This window comes from Pyrgilauda ruficollis, unplaced genomic scaffold, assembly GCF_017590135.1.
Source record: "Pyrgilauda ruficollis isolate IOZ18807 unplaced genomic scaffold, ASM1759013v1 scaffold43, whole genome shotgun sequence".
In the NCBI taxonomy this organism is placed as follows: Eukaryota; Metazoa; Chordata; class Aves; order Passeriformes; family Passeridae; genus Pyrgilauda; species Pyrgilauda ruficollis.
In genome coordinates, this window is record NW_024525823.1 from 2,131,449 (window position 1) to 2,156,611 (window position 25,163).

General features: G+C 37.1%; 1 protein-coding gene across 2 annotated transcripts in view; it reads left to right on the plus strand.

The window, feature by feature from the left end:
- KLHL32 (kelch like family member 32) overlaps positions 1-25,163 on the plus strand; it is a 119,291-nt gene that overhangs the window by 69,027 nt on the left and 25,101 nt on the right. For both annotated transcript variants that reach the window (XM_041478196.1, XM_041478197.1), the window contains exon 6: positions 10,962-11,177. In XM_041478196.1, the coding sequence (XP_041334130.1) occupies positions 10,962-11,177 (216 nt within the window). The remainder of the gene's footprint in view (positions 1-10,961; positions 11,178-25,163) is intronic.

Genomic DNA, 25,163 nt, shown 5'->3' on the forward strand with positions numbered 1-25,163 from the left:
CCAGACAACTGCTGGCTCATGGACAGCTTGCAGTCCACCAGGGCTCCCAGGTCCTTCTCCACAGAGAGTTGCTTCGCTTGATTCTATTATTTTTAAAGGGAAATACTGGAGAGGTGCCTTTCAAACTCTGCAGGACTGAAGTCCTGGCACATATCTGTAGTTGTGAACACTAAAAAACTGAGCGTACAATGAGTTGTTCAGCTTATAAAGGTGATGTCTTTAAGGTGAAATTTTGAAGTCTGTGAGAATTTTGTCATTTGGTTGTGTTAAATATATGATGCATTGATTAAATGTTCTTTGTGGGGAAAAAAAAGGATTTATGCTAAACAAGAGATTTTGACTGTAAACTGTTTGAAATTTAGAAGTGAGGGATTTCATTATTTTTTGTTCTTGGTAAGAACTGCTAGAAACAAATGGACCCGAGTCATCATGATCTTTGAAGGCTCATGCATTCCTGCTGGTGCTTGGCACCTTCAGCAGTGTGAACATTCACATGTATTAGTTTTGGGAGGACTTGTGACTTGTTTAGCAGTACTGAAGGTCAGCTGTAGGAAATCAAACTGGATGTTAACGCCCATTTTTTACATTTGGCCTTCACCCTTTCCAGGTTTTCTACTTTTGAAAGTCAGACTTACAATAATTTCTGGCTAAAAAAATGACAGGTAAATCCCTAGTCAATAATGCTTAACATGTGCTTAGCCTGGAAAAAAAAAAGGAGGCTCAGGGGAGACCTTATCATGCTCTACAACTACATGAAAGGTGGCTGTAGCCTGCTGGGGGGTCCTTCTCTGCTCACTGGCAACCAGAACAGGACAAGAGGACACAGTCTTAATTGTGCCAGAGGAAGTTTAGGCAGGGCATTAGGAAACAATGCTTCATAGGAAGAGTGATTTGCTGTTGGAATGGGCTGCCCAGGCAGATGGAGTCACTATCCCTGGAAGTGTTTGAAAAAGACTGGATGTGGCACTTAGTGCCTCAATCTAGTTGACAGGGTGGTGTTAGTTCATAGGCTGGACTTGATGACCTCAAAGGTCTTTTCCAACCTAGTTAATGCTGTGATTCTGTGAAAGACAAGCAAACTCCTCTTGATCTGCACATGTCCAGATTTTTTTTTCTTTTATTTTTTTTTAATTTGGTGGTTCTTCCAGATTTTTCTCATTCTTTTGACTTTTCTGTCTATTTCTGGCCTACCACTATCCCTTTTAATGCTGTTTATCTCCTGAAATGGGTTCTGATTAATACATTGTAAACCTACTGATAACACAGCTCCTAGTTGTGGGAAAAAAGATATGTTCTTTTCACTGATAAAGCTGGGGAAAGAGAGTTGTAGAGAGTTTTTTTTTTTTTATTGGGGTGTAATGCCTATACAATACACATTGCAGACATTTTGCTGATATATTGAACCCTATATGTAAGTTAAAATTCTGTTAAAGTTGGTGAAGACAGGAATTATTTAGCTGCTAGAGCACTGGAGTGGGTTCCAGACATTTGAGGTTCTCTTCTTTGTATAATCTGCATCATGGGAAATCTTTTTAAATTATTCTTCTGCTTCTCTTTTTTTCCTCTGTAAAATGAGAATTTGCCTTGGTTTAGTGCTGTGAGCAACAAACATAAAATTCTTAGTGATTTTTGAGCTGAGGTCAGATATTGCAGGAGCACAGAGATACCTGAACAAATAACAGTTTTCTAAATAAAATGGAAATGTTGCCTTTTTATCATTCACATACTTACAGTAAGGTTCTTTTAACTGCTGAGTACTCTCATATCTTCAGGCAGTTGCAACAAGTCTCTTGCTTTTGAGAGGAATGAGAAACCATTATAACCGCAGCAGCCAAACTGCACAAATATTTCTTTCTTTACCTGTACAGACAGTTGTCAAAAAAACTAGTTTTATTGCAGTCATTTTTTTTTAATGCAGAGCTGCAAATTGTACATAATCCCATGAAGCCAATGCAAACAGTCCTGTACTTTCTAGTTCCTTGTCCAAGGCAGCTCTGATCCTACATTTATACACCAGAAACTATTTTCTGAAAATTTAGTCAGGGCTATTTTTCCTTTCATATATTCTCTCCATGTTATAAGTATCTTTGCTCAAGATCAAATCCTCCAGGAGTCTTTCTTTAAAAAACTAACTTGAACTCCTGAAATCTTGCAAGGTTGGTTTTCCAACCTGTAGGTTTTAAGTATCCTTAAATTTGGACTTCAGAACTGGGACCAATAATTGAAGAACAGATTTAAAATGTAATGTTAAAGCAGCAAGAGGGCTTGTTTCTTTTATTGGGCAGTATTGGGTGTGCATTTTATGACATGAGCTTTTTTTTTTTTTTTTTTTTTGTGTGCCTCCTGATGGATTGTCAGTGTTGTTCTAAATAGAGCCTGGTATATTTTCTGTATTATGTTAGTGGTTCCCAGATAGCCTGACAATACTCACGCTGTCCTTGCAGAGTCTTCTGTAGACTCTCCAGACAAAACTTATCATTCTCTACTTCAATTAAACTGTTGACAGTATTGGATCAAAATTGATTCCTTGAGGACTTTTGTCTATCAAAGTTATACTTATTATTGAGTTATCCTGCACTGGATTCAGCGTTTCAGTAGATGGAGTACCAAATACTGACTTAAAATTCTAAGGAAGTTTTTCTACTTTGGGTTCTTTTGCAAACATTTCTGAGACTTGAATTGATCTGTGTTAAATAACCTGTTATTCCAGGTATTTTAGGCAATTTGTTTAATTCTCTGATGTTATTAGATGACCAGCTCACTACAGCTACCCTTTTCCAATTCTTAGTTTTTAGATGTGTCTGTTAGCTTTGTAATCCTTAAGCATTTGGTGACAGGCTGTTCCCTGAAACATGTTTTTAAGAAAACTGGCTCCTTACTGGGCTTAATACAGAGCACCTATATACATCAATTAAATGTTCCAGAAATAAAATGTCATAAAAACATTATGAAAGAATTGTTTGAATCATATTGTATATTCTTTGCACATAAACGTCCTTGTTCTTATTTATAGAGAGATAAAATTAGTATATTGATAATTTTAAATATGCTCCCTATTTATTATCTGATTTATAATTTGATAATTATTTAAATATGCTCACTAAATATTTAGTGTAATGTCTTCAGTCATGAATGTTGCATTCCTGGTTTTAGTTAGTGACGATGATGTTTTTTATCAGTCTTCATCACTTTTCACTTACAGAGTTAGAGGGGCAGTCACTCAGCCTCCTCGAGAAGCTGTTTCTTCTCTGAATTATAATTCTAAATCTCCTGCTATATTCCAGTACTGTTTTCCTCCTGTAATCCCTGGGGTCTGGATCTGCTCCCATGTTCTTTGATCTGGGTTTTTTTCATGCTTCTGCATCTCACGGTGTCTTTTTCTGATCTGCTGGGTCTCCAAAGTGGATCCCAAACAGCACAATAAAAACAGACTTTTGGCATTTGGGTTTTGTCATTTTGATTAGGCCCACAGTGCACAATGATGCAGACATAATTTTGCTTAGCTGTGGAATAGTGCAGCTAAAATGTGATGCGATTTTGGACTGAAAACTTCAAACAAGTTGTTACTGAGTATATCCAAATTATTTTTCTAGAGGCTTAATGAGGGGTGTCAGTGGAAGTTGTTAACAGGAATGGCAACTCCTATGATCTATTTCCATTCTGAATATTTTTAATATGGAAGAGCAATGGTCTTCCTGTCAGCCTCATTCTTAATAATGTATAATATGCTTTTAGGGATGTTTTCAGGGGGTTTCAAGTGATTCATCTTGAAGCTGGAAAACTTCAGTTTGACTTACGAAATGTTGGCAAAATAGCAAGCTATTTTAAAAAAGGCATTGGAAAGGGAAAGTGTCAGGTGCACTAATACCTCTATTAACAGATATATCAGGAATGTTGATTTTTAATTTTTTTTGTCCCCCTTTGTCCTCCATGCTGGTAATGGAGATATGAATTAAGAATAAAAATTGCACTTTAATGTACCGTGAATTAGGAATCATTTTTCTTTTTCTATTTTCTGTGTCTAAAAGTTTTCATACTTAATACTGATTTAAGACTTACTTTGGTTTTCAGTATATTAAGGAGGATTTACTTACCTACTTTTCACAGAATAGAATCACAAAATCATTAAGGTTGGAAAAGACCTCCAAGATCGAGTCTGACCTTTGACCAAACACCACCACGTCAATTAACCATTGCACGAAGTGCCATGTCCAGTTGTTTCTTGAACGCTTCCAAAGATGATGACTCCGCCACTTCCCTGGGCAGCCTCTTCCAATGCTTAACGACTCTTTCAGTGAAAAAATTCTTCTGGGTGTCCAACCTGAACCTCTCCTGGTGGAGCTTGAGGAAATTTCCTCTTCTGTAACTGGGAGAAGAGACCAACACCTCACCTGGCTACACACTCCTTTCAGGCAGTTGTAGAAAGTGCTATTAAATCTAAAAGATAATTTTGGCACAGATACAAATATATATAAACTGTTTAAGTAAATTAAACAAAATTAAGAAATGGAGTCTCAAAATCAGCTGAGCCTTCTTGTAATACTAGTTGGGAACAAGATGGATGTTTCTTAATTTCTGCTCAAGATGTTTTGATGAGCTTGTGGTATAGTAGAGAAATAGACTTCCACTTCTGTATTCTCATGGCCTTAAATGGTTATAGCAACCTGTAACCAAAAAAAAAAAAAAAAAGGAAGTAATAGTTATCATAAGGTCCTATTTTTTCTCTTCTTCTGGTTTGTAGTTATTTATTTTGGCTGCTACTCTTGTAAGCTTTGGGTTTCTAAGGGGCAACACTCGCTCTTTTTGGATTTGTCAATATTAGCAACAAAAACAGAACACTTACCATAAAAAATTACTGGTTGTTGATGCATTAGCCAAGTAGTTTTCAGCTTTCCTCTTACACTGTAGTAATTCCAAGAGCTAGCAAAAATAGAAAATGATAAATCATCTGTAGACTATATTCTGTGATTTCTGCTGGAGTAAAGGATATATAAATGTGTATGAGAAATGTTATTCTTCACAATATGTTTGAAGAAAAGGCAAGCTCCCATAATCGGCAAAAATGGTAAATGTTGATAAGTCTCGTCAAATCCTTGCTTTGTGTTTCTGCTGTGTGAAATGATAGAAAAGTGCCATGTGAAGGGTCAGAAGATCTCCATGTTCCTTCATCCCTGTACTTTTATTTGCTAAATATAATATATTGCTACAGTTATATTGTCAGGAGTAGCTGGTGAGATGTGAAGCTTTTCACTTAGGGGGTTCCTATGCCAGGGACATTTAAAATAATTTTAAAAATTCTTATAGCAGCATCTGTTAACGTAGAGAAAGCAGCTGTTGAAACCTCTGCAGAACCTTACCTGCAGTTCTTCCACTGGTACTATGAAAATTTAAGTGTGTAGTCTTAATATTCCATTGTTTTATTTCTTTCCATGATCCACATAATTGTGTATGTGGATTATAAAAGTTATGTATAATCAGGGTCACTTAAAATATTTAATTGGATTGGCAGTTGAAGATATTTGTGCTGTTTAATAATGTAGATCAATCTGAGTTTCTAGAAAATGTTTTCTTTTTTTAGTTTTACATATGGCACGCTTCACTTTCTTTTTTTGAATACCACACATTTGTGTCATCACGTGAGCAATCTGAGAATATCATGTCTTTCCTCTGTGCTTGTGAAGCTCACAGGCCTCCTCTGTGCCTTCAAAGAAGATTCTCGCTAGCACCAGCCAGCAGGATTAAACCTGAAAACTGAGCAGATACAGAGAAACAATAAGTGAGAAGGGAAATGAATTCTCATAGGGTAGAAAAAAAATAACAGGGCTGAAATGTTTTGATATTGTTGGTCTTTTACTTAGCTCTAGACCTACTTTGAAATAGCAGCAAGGATGCAAATTAACTTTTCATGCTCAAAGGAGAAAATAAAAGCAAGAATTACAGGAAGTGGTGAGAAAGCAGTGATCCATCAGAAAAATTAATTGTATAAAACGAGTCACTTAAAGCCATCTTTTACTTTGTCTTATAAACACATCTGCAGCCTGCACATATTTAATAAGAGTAATCAGTTCTGTACATTGAAATATTCTGAGCCAGATGTTCCACTGTGACCAGGCTTCAGCAAAATGCTTTTAACGGCTCAACGGGATGACTTTGGTGTTTAACAGAGGCAAATTTCAAATAAGATCTAAAATATACTTTGTGCTTATGCTTATTATGAAACGTTTGTGTCTGTTGCTGTGCTGTTGAGTGTGTGCCTGATCTGTTAGTTCTTAACTAAATGTGTGAGGTTTTGCAGAACTAAAACCTTTGATATACAAAGAAACAGCTAGACCCAGCAGAACTGGTTTTCTTTTATCTTAAAATTGTGTTGATCCCTTTTTTTTGTCATTACAATTTTTCATTTTGTTAATATCCCTTACCTATTTAGGGTCCATCTTTGCTGTGATTTTTGTCAAGAATTTTTTCTGAATGGTGCAGCTGGTTCATAGTATTTAATGTGGCAGAGAACCTGGATATGTAGGGTCAAGACTTGTGCTGCTTAAGGATTTTTGAATGTCTGTTTCTCAGAGACCTCACATGTGGAGTTGTTGTTTTTTTTTTGGGGGGGGTGGTTTGCGGTTTTTTTTTTTTTTTTTTTTTTAAAGAGGTTAAACCCCTTTTAGAAAAGGGGGAAATAGTGTCACCATGCAACTCTTCTTTGCTACAGCAGCAGGGCTACTCATTCAATACCTTGATTTATAACAGTATTGTAATCTAGGAAGCAGGTGGAGTTACAACTGGTTATGGTACTTTGGATATTAATGGCTTGGCTTGGCGGTGGAATTCTAAAGCTGTATATACTTTTGCTGTTTTAATTATGCATTCATTAAAAGCTTTTATACCCAACAGAATAAAGTAAATATTGTTTGATCTCCGTAGTGTGCTCCCAGACTGTAGATTTGCACAGCAGGGTCTTGATAATCTGAATAAATTGTATTTCCCCAAGGAGTTTATCTTTCAAATAAGGTCATAAAGAAATGCATTCTTTCCCCTTAGTTCTCCTTGTGCTGTTTCTGCTATTTATAACACGGAGCACAGGAATGGAGGTATATTGTAGTCTGCTGTGTACTTGGTTATGATTAACTCTAATTTATCAATCTGTTACATCCTTTTCTGTGGCTTGCGCAAGGCAATTATTCTTTAAAGTATGAACAAATAAAGATGGTTTTGGAAGCAACTTAAACAGAGCGTTTATATCTGTTTTTGCTGTTTGACAATTTATCATATTTCTATATTAAAATACACCTCTGTATCAAAATATTCACACTGTCACATCAGTTATTTTGAATATTTAATATTGTCATCTTTCAGATGATGTTTATTTGTAGAAGATATTTTCTTTTATGAGTATTTTAAATGTCAGCTCATTGTTGAATTGGTTTGGCATCTAAAGGTTGATACTATTGAATCAGAAGACCCTTAGTGTGGAATAATAGATTCCCTTGCTTCAGTGGGGGGATGCACGCTAAGTAGAATGCATGGATTCTAGGTAGTTTCTTATTTTAGAAGTATACACTGATAAATAATTTGGACAATTTACTAAATTGTTTTGAGTTCACTGTGAGATTTCTGAACTATTTCAACTTAGTTTTAAGTGCTGTACCTGTAATTTTATACGTATTTTCTTAGCCTGAATGTGTTTCAGCACTGTAACATGCATCATATTAGAAAAGATAGGATCACTACCTTCAGCTCTTAGTGACAGTTCTGCTTGTGTCCATATTTCATCCTTCAGTACAAAAAAGATAAGTGGTATATACATAAAAGTTTATGACAAAAGGGTTAAAAGTTTCCAAAATTTACATAAGCCTGTTTTCAAAGAACATATACTGCAATACATTACCACAAGAAAGTCAAACTACTTCAAAATTTTGTAGTTGCTCAGTGAATGCAATATAATAAAATCTGTGGAAAGCAGAGACTGCCAGTACTCTTACTCATGAACACACCTAAATTTCCTGTTTAGTAACTTATTTCACCATTTACCAAAGTTTTTAATTCAATTAAGATTTTAGCCTGAAAAATTTATTCAAATCAGACTGAGCTGACAGTGATTGCTTTGATCCTTCCTGTGGGACTTTTTTAAAGTTAGAAGATAAGGTGCATTTTTTTCTTGCAATTTATATTTATATACTTCATTTTAGACTGTTTTTGAAAGTTTTACCACTTATAAGAGCAAAGTTATGTTATCTAGGGTATACACTGAGCAATCTCGATGTGACATTTTTGCCCTCTAGGATCATGACTGAAGCAGTAGTGTATAGTACTGTATAGACTTGATTTTTGTAAAACCTACTGCAATATTTGCCTCTTTGTCTGTGGAATATAAACCTGCAGATCAACTCTAACCTTACAAAATCAGAAATGAACATTACTGATTCCAGGCCAAGGCCAGTTTTAACAAAACACACTTTCAGTATTCATGAACAAGTAGACTGTAAGCTCAGCAGGTAACTAACACATTATGTTAGGAAGCATGAAAAATCATCTGAAACTTAGCAATGAAAATAAGTAAACACATAACACCCCCACCCTTCCAAAAAAAAAAATAAACCCACATACATAAATAAGCACATGAAATAAGTTACTACATGCAGTATAAATAACTGGTGAGATTTTACTTATACATCCGTAAGTATATTTGGCCTCTTCAACTGTAAGACAGCTTTCATAAAAACAACTGCTGATTGCTGCTGATTTAAGAGGATAGATGATTTGGAGCTCATGAAGAATATCCAAACCTAAAATGAAGGTTTACCAGCATCTTTCAGATTTCACTGAAAATGTCAAGATTTTTCAGGGGCAGATTGCATTTGTGTGTCTCATTACTGGTTCTTTATAATAAGGATTCTGTTATCTCCAGTATTTTTTTCCTCTGAAGTCTGCTAAAAGCCACTTCTCCTTCTCAACCAGCACTTAGTGGGGTTTGACCAGGCATGTATTTTAGTGGGACTGTTGATCCTCAGCTCACAGTGCTTGATTATCTATCATTTGTTTATTTATTTCCCTAGACCTAACCACTGACCACAAAAGAGCTCAATAAATACGCACTGAGCTCTTCTAAGTTTCTTTCTGGCATTTGGGATTTATTCAATCAGTGAGTTATTTGAAAAGATAGTTTTCTCAACCAGGGACAACAAACTGTGGTGTTGCTTGTCAAATACTGTGATGTTTGCTTTTATTAGACTTCTATGTGTTATTGCCACCATTGCATGGCCATCGCAGGAATGGGGTTATGAGATCTGAAGATACTAAATCACCAAGCAAGCACCCAGACCAGATACTTTTCATGTAAAATTTATTCTTTTCTCTTTTTTTTCTGCAACTGCGGATTTATTCTTACCTCTGCTGTGTTAGTGTGAGGAGGAGCTGACACTAGAATAGCTGTGGCTTTTGGGATGATGGCTGTTAGTGCTTGTTCTGACGATGGAAAGAACTTACCTTTGTTCTTCCAAGAAAACCATGGGAAACTCTCATGCAGAAGTCCAAGTAGATAATGAATGGGATTTATCTTTAGTGTACAGCTCTGCTAGGGAAGGTGAGCTGTTCAGACTGGGAGATTATGCAACAAGCAGGAACCTCCACAGGAATTTGATTCCATTTCCTCCAGTACTGACTCCTCTAAGCAGGTTAAAAACTTCTTTCTCCACTCTCCATTGCATATGCATAAACAGCTCCACAGTCATTGGGACAGGCACCCAATTCACACGTTCAAGATGTAGTCCATGAAACATTCCAAAAAAACCCCTCTTCGCACTTTCCCATCTTCCCTGTTGCTCTGCTCTATCTGCCAGCCGTGCAGCTCATTTGACATTTACAAGATTTCTTGTCAGTTTCATTTGGTGCTGCCATTCCATCCAGCAGAGCAGTGAAAGTGAAATTGACTTAATTTAGTCTGTTTCTCTTCCTTGCTCCAGTCCCCGCGTTAACTCACCAGCAAAGTGAGACTGACGAGGCTCCTTGTCATTCTCACACATGGGGCTGGTCAAGGGGAAGGCGGCTGATAGGGAGCAATGCGGTAAATTGGAAGATGAAAACCGGGATTGCGGAGGAGAGAGGAAGAGAGATGTGAGCATGCAGCAAGAACAGAGAAAATGGGTAAACGTGATTATTTCCCAGGTGCCCTGGGTGCTTTTGTCTAATAGAGGTGAATTCTTGGCCTGTTCCCTGAAAGGAGCAGTGTGGTCTGGAACAGAAGTAGTTAGTTGTCTAGGTACCAATTTATGAGGGATGCCAAGTTGAAAACGTTAGCCCATAAATATTGGTCCTCTGTTAGCAGGATGGGCAAAGCTTTCTGCCTTGAGCTACTATAGCTTTTGTCTCCTCACATTTTCAGCTGCTAGAAGGAGAGAGAGGAGTAGGAGGCCAACATCCACTATATTTTGATGGCAGTGGTTGGAGAAAAAAAAGGGTTCATTTGTTCAATGAAGAAAAATTCATACGTAATAAAATGTAGCTCAGCATCTTGTATTTTGTGAAAAGTTGTGCTACACAGATGCTCTAGTTCAATCAAAACAGTAAATAATAAACTAACAATTGCTTTGTAACAAACCACTGTAGTTAAAAAATGCATTTTTTAAATCCACTTGTTAGCTCCTGTGAGCTCTTGACATACAGTGTAAATCATGCTGGTTTATTGTATTGTGTACTAATCCATATTTCTTACAGATGGTTTATGCATATATAACCTTAGGAGTTACAATATAAATTAGTACTATCATATATATTTGCATATGCAATGGTAACACATATACATTTTGAATGAGGCTGCGTTAATTAACTTCGAGTTATATTGCCTTCCTTCTCCACAGCTCCAAAAGAATAACCTTTTTTCATTATGTGAGACTTGTGGATTTTTATATTCTCTGTCTCGTGTTTGGGATATTTTTGTGACGTGTATTTTGTTTGCTTCATCCATTTAGGAATTAAATAGTTTTAATTACTTGGACCTCTACAAGCTTGCCGATCTTTTCAACCTCACTTTGTTGGAGAATGCAGTCATTGGCTTCTTAGTAAAACATCTCTCTGAGCTATTGAAGAGTCATCCTGAAGAAGTTCTGGCACTCCCATACTGTCTTCTTCGAGAGGTTTTTAAAAGCGATAGACTCACTTCACTCAGTGAAGAACAAATCTGGCAGGTAAGGAGTGGTGAACAACCAGAATGTGTGACACTCTATAAACCATAGCAGTAATCTGTTGTTTTGAAACCCTGGAGCAGTCTCGAGGGAAAATAAGCACTTGAGCAAAAACTGTGAATAACAACTGAGGGAAATTTCTAAACGAAATTCTAAAAATGTTGTGTTGTGTTAATGCAATTACTTTGTTTGAAAGAGAATTTGTCATGCTGTTTAACTTCTGCTACTTAAATACAGACAGAGATTTTCCTCCAGATCCAACTTCTTTGATAGGAAGCGATGGCTGATGCATGCAACTCAATTATAATTGCCTCTGATGAAGCTAGTGCCATGAGTCTGGTGGCAAACCTGCTTCTGTAGTCTCTCTCATTCACTTCAGGCAAATTTAGCTGTATAACTTAAATAGTCATTGAAATTGTTTGGGCCACCACAGCTGACTTTGCCTGAAGCAAATGAGAGAATCATCACACAGGCAGCACTGCTCCAAGGTGAGCGGAATCTTCAATGGAAGGTTTGTGTCAAGAAGCCTGAGATCACTTCTTTTTAAAAAGCTGGGTCTAGAAAAGGACCAAGTTGCTAGCCATAAAGTATTGACAAGACAAAAGCATTGTGTTGTGACTAACGTGAAAAAAACACATAGTATATTAAGAGAAACACAAAAACTGAACCAAAATCTGCCCTTGGAAATGTTCCCATTGTATGTCTGTAAAAATTCACTATGGAGTGGAAGGAAATCTCTGTAATATTGATTACTCAAAGATATTTTTCTATTTCTATTTTTCTGGTTTTTGTTTTGCTATCATGTTTTAGAGAGGAAAGTATTTCAGTGTATTTCAAGATAGAAGGAAACTTGCTGAAAAGAAACCTGTGCATTCCTTTTAGGAAGTGGATTATATTGGTCTGATAGGGAAGACTGTGATTCAGAAAACTGATTTATTTTTCAACCCCTATTATTTATCTATTCATCTTTTAGATTATTCTAAGAAGATAAGTACATTTAGATGCTATCAATTTCTCAAAGCGTAAAGTGTGTATTCATCAGTGGGATGCTTCATGTTCTGTGGATGAATAATGTCATGCAAGATAAAATATTTATTATTAAAAAATAAAAATGTCAGGTTAACCAGTATGAAGATATAACATAACCCTTCAGTTATGTAGCAGGCATATTTTTTTCCAAACTTCTGAGGCTTTACATTATAGAATATGTTACAAAGGTGATATTTTCTGCAAATGCCAAAATGAAGCTTGACTTTTTCCTGTCCTAGTCCCTGGAGGATGCCTGTACAGGAGAACCTGCAATACACTACACACGATGGTGGGTTGTGTTTGGTTAAGGTTTTTAAGGCACACTACTCTGGAGTCCTAGCACATATTCCCTTTATCAGAAGCAAGTTTTGATGTACAAGTTTATGTATGGAGTGGGGATGATTGGCTGATTGGGTTTCATCAGCATTTCTCTGCAGAGCCAGTGGAATCCCCTAGCTATATGCTTGGGTATGCTTCTGCTAGAAGAGTTTCTGTGGGAAGTCATACAAGTATAACTCGATACTGGCTCAGTAATATGCCTCTGTAATAAATATGCCTCTGCTATAATGATGTTTGGAAAGTGGGAGTTTTCAAATCCTGTTCTGCAAGACTCAGACTCTGAAGTAATTTTCTTAATTGTGTGCACTCCAGTCAATGAACACTTCATGAGGCAAATGTGACAAAGCCTCTGTTTCTGTTGCAGGGTCATACTGGGGAGAGATAGGTAATGTGCTGCTTTCTGAGTGACAACAAACTCCACACTGTCCATTTAAGTGTTATCATAATAGCCTCTCTAAAGGTTACTACTGCTGTTCCGAAGAATTTTTTTAAACTAGGTTTCTGCTGCAGGCAAAATGTGCATGCATCTTTTTAATTCAGTTTGTAAAATCAAGAATAAATATATATTTGTAAATATTCTAGGTTCCCAGAATGGATTAAAAGGCACATATAAATATTTACCAATTTGGGCATTCAGAAGGCAATAAGAAACTGGTTTCTTGCTTTATCTTAGTAAATAAGTAATTCTCTCATAGTCAACCCAATAGAAGAAAATCAAATCAGACCAGCTATATTGCCTCAAGTGTAGTTAAGTTCATCATTTTTGCTAAGGTTATAGTGGTAATGCAATATACCATGGAAGAATCTAATATTCAGCCCAGGGTGAAGATTGGGTATGCCAGAGGATTAGTGTCAGGGTGCTTTATAGAAGTGAAACTTGATGGACAGGCTGGAGACAGATCTACAGAATCTCATTAAATTGCTGAATTGTTCATTACTGAGCACTCTCACTGTAATAAAGTGCTCATTGACTTTGACAAATCCCCATCCCATGTCTTAAGGAAGAACAGCAAAGCAAGAGGTGTTGGGGAAGCTGGAGGAAATTTGCACAAAGTGGGGCAGATAATAGAAAAGCTGATGGGGGGATGCTACCATTTGATTTATCTGTCTTACCTGTGACTAGTGTGGCCTCTGCACACACACATGGCTGTGTGTCACAGCAATATGAATTCAGCATGTGCCCAAGGCACCTTTGCTAGTAGGACTGCCATGAAGCCCTAAGCACAAATTAAAGCTTCCCTCAGAGAACCTCAGGAAAGGGTGCCACTGTCTGCAGAGCACAGTTTTTTACACCAGTTTGAATTCCCAGTGGCCACTGGGAGATTGATCCTAGTCTACATAAAAATTAAGGTGGTTATTTTAATGCATCAAAAGGTGTGCATGGAGTGATGCTTGAATATTATTGAAATGAAGTGATTGCAGCTCTTACCTGCCATACTTTGGATTTTTCTAGGCTACCAATTCACAGTTGGCTAGTTCTAGTGAGTATGATGAAATAGAACTGTGAACAAACCAAGTCTGAGAGAGTTAAACGATAATATTAGTGGCTGTGTTCTAGGCTATGGGTTACTGCCAACTACTACAGAAATTCCTGTTGATTTTTCAGACTCTTTGGCTTGATGTATCTTATTTTAAGTGGAGACAATAGACAAGGACTATAGTGATGTGTTTCTTAAAAAAAGTAAAAACCAAAACCCCCACCAGAAAGCCTGTGTAGGCTGTGAAATCGGATCAATTTATGAGCCTCTTCAATCAGGTCTTTCTTAGGTAAGCTAAGACAGTAATTATGATTATTCATTGACATAAGATATGTTTTCATGTTGATTTTTACATTTTATTAGCACATGAGATTATGAAATATTTTTTACATAAGAAATTTTTGATTTGTCTGCTGCATTAAAATGTGTAAAGTTATGTCAATGACACAAAAAATAGGATTAAATAAAAAATGAAGAAAATAAAGGAAAGAATCATGAAGAAGGTGGAGAAAAATAAACTTTTTTTTCTGGTTTGTTCTTCTTCATCATGACCTGTGAGGCACCCTTCTTTTTTTCCACAGGAAGCAGTCATGACAAGGACATAAATGTCTATCATTAAATGAAAAGTGAATCTTATAATAATTGACCATTACAAGAAGTATTCATTAGCTGTACTTAAAGGAAGCAGGTGAATTCTTTTACTTGGTAATTGAAAAAGTAACCAACGCTGTAAGATGGAACAAGATTGCCAGAGAAATATAGTGGTAGAGAGCTTGTTGTTGGAATCTTAGCAGGTAGAAAAAAAGCCAAAGATTTAAATAAAAAACTAATGTTAGCTTTAGTTATGATATAATTATGCCTTATATTTGTTATTAGAAACTTCAGTGTTATGAGGCTTAAATATTCATCTTTCAAATATCCTACTAATGGTTAGAGAGAGAAAATTTGCTGGATTATTCTGTCTCCCTGCAGTAGATTGGTCAAATGGTTCTGTATTAAATACTGCACTTGATCCAAAGTGGACTCCTAAATCATATTTGGAAAAATCTTAAGTGAGATCAGTATAGGTTAGCTTCTTCCATCTCTGCTTCTGTTTAAGTAGGTTGTTAAAGTATACATATTATTTTTAAACAGCTAACAATAAAAGCAGATCAGTTTTAGTATTTGTCAATACTTCAGAATCAAAGTTAGAAGTTTTCTCTTGGCTTTCTTTGGTTTCTTTTTTTTTTCTTTTGCTAAGCAACTTGGTGACTTGGTAATCAATTGATAAGCAAGCAATCTAGGACAAGCTGGTAGATAAAACTGCATGAGTGGTTTATTCAGCTAGGATCCATGCAAATGTGTTGTGCCTTTTCCAAGGCATTCCTAAGACATTCTAGCCCTGTTAAATTCCTTGCTTGTAACTTCTGCACTTGTGTTTGTGAAGTACGTGTTCTGTGTGTGAAAGTGCAACATTAGTTGTTCCTTTTATCCTGTGGATGTGCAGAAACAGTGTTTGGTCTCTGTATTGGAGAAGTGTCTTTGCTTTAATAAATAGAAAAATGAAGGACAAGAAGACTGCAGTGTTATAGGTCAATATGAGCTTGTAATGTATCTTTTATAAAAATAATAAGTGTACAAATCCAGTTTTCTTATTACAGTCCTGTTTATCCTCTTCTATGCCCTATTTTCAAGAGCCTTTTCTTATGCTTGAGCTCCATTTTGGATTTCCTGATGGGATTTGTGAAGAGCCAAGATTATTCTTCAGCAGAAATCCCACAGTTCAATGCCATAGGCAATTTTGTGGTGTACACATTGTGGCAGCTTGCTATAATGGAACAGTTCTGTGCTGATGACAGATCCAAAGACATCTTCCATACATCTCCATGCATACATTTACCTATGCAGAACAGCAGTTTCTAAAGTGGGTTGTAATATTCTGGTGCAAGCTTGCCATTCCTTCAGATCAGTACTTGATTTTTTTTCCCTGTCAATCTTTTGGTATTGCAGAGCAATTTTTCATATGGAGAGAGCAGAAGTCATTTTTCTCAGGGGTATATATATATTTTAATGAAATGTGGTCTAAGTGCCTTGCTAAATGTGAACTTAAGTTTTATTGCCAAACAAGTAACAACATAAAATATATGCGAAGGAAGCATCTCAGTAATCAATGTTGTGTTTAAGCAGTATATTAGCCTTTCACTATTCAAGAAATAAACTTAAATGCTCTCTTGGGCAATAAGTGAAATAATGTCTACTCTAATGCTTGTTCCTGGGGAGTATTTACCCTAAGCAGAAAACTACCTCTCTAAAATGTGGCTGTCAGCCTCTCATCAAGAAAGGTATAGAAGATAAAAAAGGGGCTTGATGTCTATCAAGGCTGAGGTGAATTTGTGAGGCTAAATGAAAAAATTAACATATTACCCATGTGTGTTTTGCTGTGCTTTTACCTCCTCTTTTGTACCCTTTTCATGAAAGGGTACATAAAAGTGCCAGAGAGCCACCTCTGAATGCCAGTATCCAGCGTACTATGTGATGGTTGTGCTATGTGTGTCATGACTAGCTGCAAGCAAAATCACACAGTTACCCTCAAATAAAATTAGTATGGAAACATAACCTGTGATAGGCTGCAGGTTTCCTTTTCCTTAGTCTAATCTTCATAAACATAGGTATCTCACCTGCACTGACTCTGTGCAATGGTGTATTCCTTACACTCTCTCCAGACTGGGTGGGATTACTTTTTATAAGTATAGGCATGTGCAGTATTGGTAGGACATCCATTATAGGTAGGCCAAGCTGGTTGTTGTGGCCCAAGGTCAGCAAGGAGGTTGGTGTCCCCTGGAACTGCAGACTGGGCAGGGTTCCTGCAGGATACAGAGGGTCAGGCAGTGGATGTAGGCAGCAGGAACTCACACTGTTCAGCTGATGTGCTCAGGTCACACACTATTTTCCTGATATCATTTCTGTATTGTTTATAATAGTAATGGCATTTTGGTTTACTGGGAAAATTAGTGCTGTCCCTGTTGGCACTGTTCCCTTATTTTATGAAACACCTTTCCCCTTTGTCTACTTTGGTTTAATTCAAATGGGCTCTTAATTTGTGCTTTACAGTAATATCATGTTAACTTTATATATGCTTTTGTTCTGAACTTTTAAAAGTTTCCTGTTTATTTATGAATGCTAGCTAATATAGTTACTGTTATTTATCAAGTATAACAGTATAGAAAGTGATTTTCAGTATTAAAGCTAGGCTAGGAGCAACTGTGTGTTCTTCTCATGCTCTTTTTGATACATGTCAGAAAACTTGATTATTTTGCTGCTATTGTTGTGAGCATTGGAGAATTTCTAGAGAGCATTACTTTGGTCTTGCTGTCCTACAGTAATATTGCCTCAACTTATTTATCCCATATTACCTTCAGAAGTGCACAGAGCATCACACCAGTATTTAGGAAGGCTGCTGTGCTCACAGCTCTTGGATTTAGGTCACTTCTTCAGCTAAGCAGTGGATGTACATTTTAATTTAGAAAAAAACACCAAGGTGTCCACACAGCAAGACTTCTGTGTTACTGCATTCTACATTTTAATTTGTCTGCTGTGGGGAGATTTATATTGACTGTTGCACTCTTTGTGGCTCGGATCTGTTGGATATTATCTGAAGTATAATCGTATAAACATACAGATATATGTGGTTACATAAAAAAAAAAAAAAAAAGGTTGATGAAGCTATTTTGAAAGCCAGGTATGGTTGAAAGTATACATCAATTTTTAAGTTAAAGAAAATAACCTAAAGTCTAAAATCTGCAGGTACCGTGGATGATCAAATATGGCAGTCTGTTTTTACTGTCTTAGTTAATGTCTTCCATTCAGAGATACAAATGTTAGTAATCTTTACTCTTTGAAAATCTTAGTAAAGCTGTTTAACACTGTTGCCAGTGGATTTAATCTTGTGGAAAATGATAGGAAATTAGAAACTCTTCTGAGAATTCCCATTTCTGTATTTCAACAAGTTTTCCTTTGGGAGCTGATAGAAGCATTACTTTTATTTGTAACCACAAAGCCAAAGAAGACAGTGGAAGAAAATGGAATTCCACGTTTCCTGAAACCATGCACATTGTCACCAATGTGTTAAGATAGCTGGAATCTGGGGTTAAGGGCCCAAAGTGCCCACAGTTAGGTGTAGTGAAGTCACACTGGTGTGTCCAGACCTGTGAACAGGTGTGTTGGTTCATCACGACTGCTGAGATCTCATTAGCTGTTGCCCTGTGCTGTCACTCCCGCCCCAGGATCAGGACACCGGTGGCTCCGGGAAGGTGAGGGGGCAAGGAGATGGAAAAGCAGTGTCACTCCAGCACAGCCTTCCTTACTTCAGCTGGGACACCCTTGGCAGCTTCCAGATGTGCAAGTGAGCTGCAGAGCTGATGGTTTCCTTGCCTTGTGACAAAGGGTGCCTTTTACTCCTTTGATCACTTCGGACTCCCTTGTGCCAGGGAGAAATGGAAGAAATTACAACAAATACACTTGTTAAAAAGATCTTAAGAAGATTTCCTGTGAAGTGGCTTCCAAGCTAAAGGTCTATGTGGGATAGTAATGACAGATGGAAAGATCACAGACTCTGAAGGGAAAATCTATGCTGAAGAGCTTTCAAAGTGCTCATTTAGGGTGGAGCCTATTTTAATGTTTGAGTGAAACTATGGGTTGTAATTTTACAATGTTTATCTTATAGCAGTTACAGGTGTTTTAGTTTTCTTCAGGTATTATTTAGTAGGTTTATGTAATAAATTCATGTTTGTTTTAATGTTGTAATGGGGAAGCTCTGACATTCCCAATTCATTAGATAGTTTTGGGATCTCAAATGCAATTACAAATGTGGTTCAAAATGTTTAAGTCGCTTTTTTAAAGAAATAGCTTTCTTAGAACAATTAGTTGATTTTGAAAAATTAGTGCAGGACTCATTTGTTTAATCAGTGAGTTAATCTGAAGTCCATCATGTGGGGATTAGATCAAAGTCAATAAAACTGAGAGAGTGGGGGTTGTTCAGCCTGGAGAAAGCCTCAGGAAGACTTTATAGCAGCTTCTCAGTATCTAAGAGGGCAGACAAGAAAGATGGAGAGGGATGTTTTTGAAGGACAGGTAGTGATACAACAAGGGGAAACGGCTTTAAACAGAAAAAGGTAGGTTTGAATCAGAGATACAGAAGAAATTCTTTATTGTGAGGGAGGTGAGGCACTGGCAGAGAAGTTGTGGATGCCCCATCCCTGGAAGTGTTCAAGGTGAGCTTGGATGGAGCTTTGAGCATCTTGGTCTAATGGACACTGTCCATGACAGGGGGTTGGAACCAGGTGATCTTCAAGGTCCCTTCCAGCCCAAACTGTTCTGTGATTTTGGTTGGAAAATTTGACGTCAGAGGTTTTGTAGTAACACAGTTGTTGAACATATGCATATTTATAAACCAGCTAAGGGGAGCATGTACTTTGAAGTACATTTTTGTGTGTGACCAAAGATACTGATGACATACAAGTCCTGTATAGCTGTTGTAAAGGTTATTATAGAAAATGATACATTTTTTTGTGATTTGTTGGATTTGCCTATTAAAGCCCTAGAAAATTATACCCTAACATAGGGAGGAAAGGAATAGGAATCCTTTTACATTCAAGAACCATTTAGACTAATTTTCACAGAGCTGCATTGCATTTTTATAGAATTTTGTCAATTTTGTGCCTATTTCATTTTCTAACAGTTTTTTACTGATGAAAGCTTGTAGATTCTTGTCTCTGGAGTGAGCTGCTACACTTCTAAAACATATTTCAGAGGGAAAAATAGCAAGAGAGGAATAGCAATAAAAACAGTGTGCATCAGATGGTAAAAATTGTCATTTCCTCTTATTAATTATGTACCAGCAACTTGTTTTAGTGCTCAATGTGCTATGTAAAGTTTCAATGCATTTGATGTCAACCTGAATGTTTTCTCTAAAAATAAACATGAACAATTCTAGATTTTGAAATGATGGCTGCTGGAGGTAGGTCCTTTTCCACCTCCATGTTCTCTGTCCTTACCCTGCTTCAGAAAAGATAAATGCTATCCTAAAACCTAATCTCCTTACACTGAAATCAAATCACAGTTAAGAGCCCTAATTAAAAAGCTGTGTTTATGAAGAGATAAGCTTCTGTTCTTTGCAACTTCAGAAAACTTATCAAATAAGTTATATTATAGTTATAGTTAAATATATAGCACCTAGCAATGTTGGTTCTACCATCACAACAAATGATGGAGGATCCAAACTTGAGCATTTTGTGATGCATTCGAAAAGGGATGGCAGGAAGTTTTTACTCAGAGCTTCCTGCCATTTTATCCAGTTGTTAAAGAGAGGCAGGTTTTATGGACCTATGAAGCTCCATTTTAGGAATGTTGATGTGACGATGCAGATGATGTGATTGTCCCCAGGCAATGCAAAGGAGAGCTGCTTTATTGCAAAAACCCAGCCTTTTAAAGCAGTTTAGCCTTCATCAGCTACATAGTTTTAAATCATAACAAACGTAATTCAACCAACCACCATACACCACGATGTGAACCCGTAATGGTTACAGAACTTGTTGATCTACCTCTAATTCAGCTGAGTCGCTTTCCCTTTCCTGCTTAGCTGAAGTAACGGGCTTAAGCCACAGTTTTACAAGGCCTTCCATTAGTAAGGTTTTACCCTGATGCAACATGTTTATGGTAAAGAGATTGATTTCCTTGTCATTTCTAAGTCTCTGTGGCTGGACTTTGTTTCAAAGGAAAAAGTTGAGATTGTTTCTCTGGAAAAAGTAAGATTGAATCTCTGGATGCTGACATATTTTGGATTTGGCTTTATTGCTTTGCTTTGCTCTGGTTTCATTTGTTTTCCATTGTCACCCTCCACACTCCTTTTTGATGATCTTGTTAAAACAAAATTTGTCTTAATCACAAGAGTAAGCAGAGCCTTTCCAGTGTGAGCATTCTGGGCTCATTTATTTTATGTGTGTAGACTCCCAGGTGTGATAGCCATTGCAGTGCACAGGAAAAGAGCGGCTGTGAGTGGTGGGGTAGCTGTAAAGTCTGTTGCAATAGGAGCTGGACACAAGCTCATACAGCTTTTAAAGACATGAAATTGTACATGTGGACTGTCACTGAGAGGGGTAGCACAGAGCCTTGCTTGCCCCTTCTATCACAGTGGAAGAACCAGTTAGGTGTGAGAAGCACATTTGTCAATCTGCCTTGGTAGAGCAGCTCCAAGTGACTGTAGAGGAAACTCCTCTGTGGTTTGAGGACCTCATCACACAAGAGTAGACTTCTCTTGAAGCACACTGTGGGACAGTTTTGTCTTTGCTGCTCCAAAGTTAAGAAAGGATGCAGTGTTTATTGTCTGTATTGCTTTGCACTTTTCAGCTGCAAAAATATCTCAAGTACTTTTGGCAGGTGACACTTTGGGAACTGTTCTGTCCTTACTTGCAGATATCTGAATATCACCAGCCTTTGTTCTGTGGCATGAGCACCAAAATTTCAATTTTTTTTAGTGAAATAAAGAGACTCAGTTGTACAGGCGAGGAGACAGAAGATTTTGTTTAAGACACCTAATTTTTCTCTTAGTTCCCATTTTGAGAAAGTGGTTGAAATGTAAACTCCTCTCAGGGAAGCATGAGTTTTACTGCTTATAAATTGCTTCTAGATACTTGGAAGCAATGTTCTGTATAATTTTGAAGTTCAGATTCCCCAGGAGGTGTAAAATGCCAAGCCTTCATGAGCTGTGGTAATTTACAACAGCTGAGAGTTTACCTTCTGTCTGTACCTTACTTCACTTTGAACTCCAGTAGATGAGAACAGTTTTTCTATTATAGCAACTCATTGCTTTAATATCATTACTTACCATATATAATGTTATATATTAATGTAGTTCAGCTAGCCTTTTGTAAAGCTGATTTGTGATCATAGTTATTTTATTATAAGTCTAAAAAGATGGACTATCTTTATTGAGTTTAATCAATGTCTTCTAGGTAAACTTCTTACTCTTGTGACCAGTAAATATAAGAAATGGAGAAAGTGTGTAAAAGAAGTGAATACAATTCTGGATGCATACCTTCTATTATTTACTTCTATTACAAAACTGGCATTTTGTTCTATGTGTTTCGTAGGAAACACATACATAAAAAGATGAAACTAGCATTGTCTTTCTCTCAAACCTTTTTTGTAAAATAATCTTCCTCTTGTGAACGCCACTGTAATTATGTAGTACTGGGGCAAAGGAAGCTTGCAGTAAAGCACTAAACTGACAATGCAAGATACTGTACTGGGTTGGTAGAGAGTTTGTCTTTGGATAAAGAATTCCGCTCTTTCTCACAAGGATGCTGGGCAGAAACAATTATTAAAATTTCTGAGATGGAAATACAGGTGTTAAAGTTGTTACTCCTGAAGCTGTTTGATTATGAGTAAGAAATCTGCCAAAGATGTGTATGTTGTGTTATCCTCCTTGCACCTATTGAAACACTGTGCAGGACAACATTTTTGTCCAGCAGCAATTGGTGATGGATGCTTTACTGCTTAAATGCTTTGAAGTGATATTATCAGCAGTTATTATTATCACTTGAGAAAAATGGAGAAGTATTTTTAATACATTGTGATTCACTTTGATGCTGTGAATTTTTTATAAATGTGTGTTTTTAATATACCTGCATTATCTGTCTCTGCTTTAATTACAGCATAATATCATGAAATGCATACTTTTTTGGTGCTAGAGACTTTGACCAATAACTCTGCCTGCTGTGATGTTTTTCAGCTGAAAGATCAAAATCAAATTTCTGCCTCTTGCAAAGTGGCTTACAGACTGCAGGGCTCATGTTCTTAAAGTTGCAAGTTGTCACCATGATATCACATAAATCCCAAACCAGCAAACCAGCCAAGAGATAGAGCATTTCTTATTTAGGTCAGCAGTTCCCCATGTAGTACTCTGGACAAATCCACTGCAGCTTCCGCAGAGCCTGATCAGAGGTCAGGAGGACACTCTCACAAGTGCTTTCACTCTCCAGAGATAATGAACCTTGCTGTTCTTTAATCTTCCTTTGGGGCTGTGTATTTTCTGAACTCAATTCATTTATATCTGGTTTCCCTCTTTATTGCCTGAGCCAAACCCTCAGTCCTCCAAGCCCTGTCCATTTGTGAAGCCGAGAGTCTGACTGCATCACAGTGATAATATTTGCGTCTGGAAAGATGCATATTTTTTCTTTCTTACCAGCTGGGATCTCAGTCATCAGTTTGGGAACAGACTTCAGGGGTACCCATGTACGCAATACCAGTGCCACTGCTGAAGCAGAGTTCCAGCAATAGTGTGGACTTGGCTGGATAGGAGTTGGGGACAAATAGCAGAATGACAGGATCTTTGATTGTGTGCAGTGGTCCCTTGTATCTAAGACACCTCTCTTTATGTAGAGAAATGTTTGCTTTGGAGTCTTCTTTCTGCTGCATCCAACAAAATACATGTTGGCAACTTCCCAGACTCTTACTTCCCTTCTTCACTGGTTTGTAGAGGGATGTTTTGGGTTCATTCCCAAGAGTTCACTCTATATATATATATATTATATATATATTTCATAAACAGTGTCTTTATACTTGGAAAAGTATAGACTTCAATAATTGTAAATGGCACCCTGTATGTCAGTAAGGATGTGCAAGCCTGCTCACAGCTTCTTCTGCTGAGGGCACTTCCATTTAGGTGAATGCTCTGCCCACAGTCCCAAGCTTTTAAGAAGTAAAACTTCCCTTCTGTAGTGTGAGAAGAGATACATTAAATTTCATAAAAGCCTTTGGTGTTTGGATCAAGCTTCTCTATCCACTAATCTTTCAGACAAACCATAATCTTTGCTTCTAGGCTGTTTCTTTTGTGCTTTGGTATGCTGACATGAACATTGGTATGAATTTTGTAATACTTGACAAATTAGAGAACATCTGATGATGACCAAGATCATAGAACAAAATATTTACCACTCACTACTTGCCATACTCGCTTCTTTCAGAGGTACAATTCAATTAGATTATTTTTATTTACCTCACCTTCCTTGCAGCAGCCTTGTGAGAAAAGGAAGCTATATGGGTGGAGCAGCGTGAGTCTGGAAGAGGAAGTGAACCCAGCAGAGGAGGTCCAGGGCACTTGAATCTTTCATTCTGTCCAAATTTTCTATAAGCAGCCCCTACATTTTTTCCATTTTTTTTTTTTTTTTTCTCTGTTCACTTGTGAGACACTGAATCAGTGCTGATGAGTAAGTTAAGAAACACCTAGCAGGATTGATTAATTTCCCTCCTTTAAAATGTGGGAATGAACAATCCAGCCCACCAGAAAACTAAATATTGATGCTGTCAGTGGCATGATAATTGGTCTCTACTTTCATCTGCAAACAAACCCTTGCTTGGATTCTATTATTCATTCAAAGAGGAAAAAGGTTATTAATGCAGTGTTCTTTAATTTATATTTTTCTTTTGTGTGTGTGTGAGAGAGAGAGAGAGAGAAAACAGGAGAGCAATAATAAAATAAATATATTGGCTAAGAGAAAACATTTGAAAATGATCCCTGCCCATTTTTTAAAATCTTCTCTTATCATGAAGAATGTGAACTGTGATAAATTGTTCTGCTAATCAAACAGCACTGAAAGGTTAGGTCATTGGAAGTCTTTAGTCATTTTGTGCTTTTCAAGAGTGAATTTGTTAAAATTATGCTGAATACCCACTTAAAGCCTGGGCTGAAAACCCTACCTGTGTTTTATAACTCTGCACTGTCAGAACCCATAATAAGTCAAACATTCTTTCAGAGGTACTCATAAGGGAGAAAAAACCCCGTAAATTCAAGAGTAATTTCAGATTGTAAATGAAAAAGAGAGGCACGACTGTTCATTTGCACCAATCATGCCTTCCTTTCATCTGCTCTGATTAGGCCTGGTGCGGTTTCATCAAACTACTCCATCACTGAGCTGTCACTCCAGTCGTCTGTTGATTGAAAACAATCAGGGCTCTGATGGCACAATTATTCTGACCCTTTAACTAGAGGCTGCTGTGATAATGAAAGGTTGATTATGATAGTTTGTGCCTCTTTCAGTTTGCCAAGAAGGTTAATTTGGGCATCAGACGGATGTTTAATGGGCGCTTGCTGGCTACACTGAGGTAA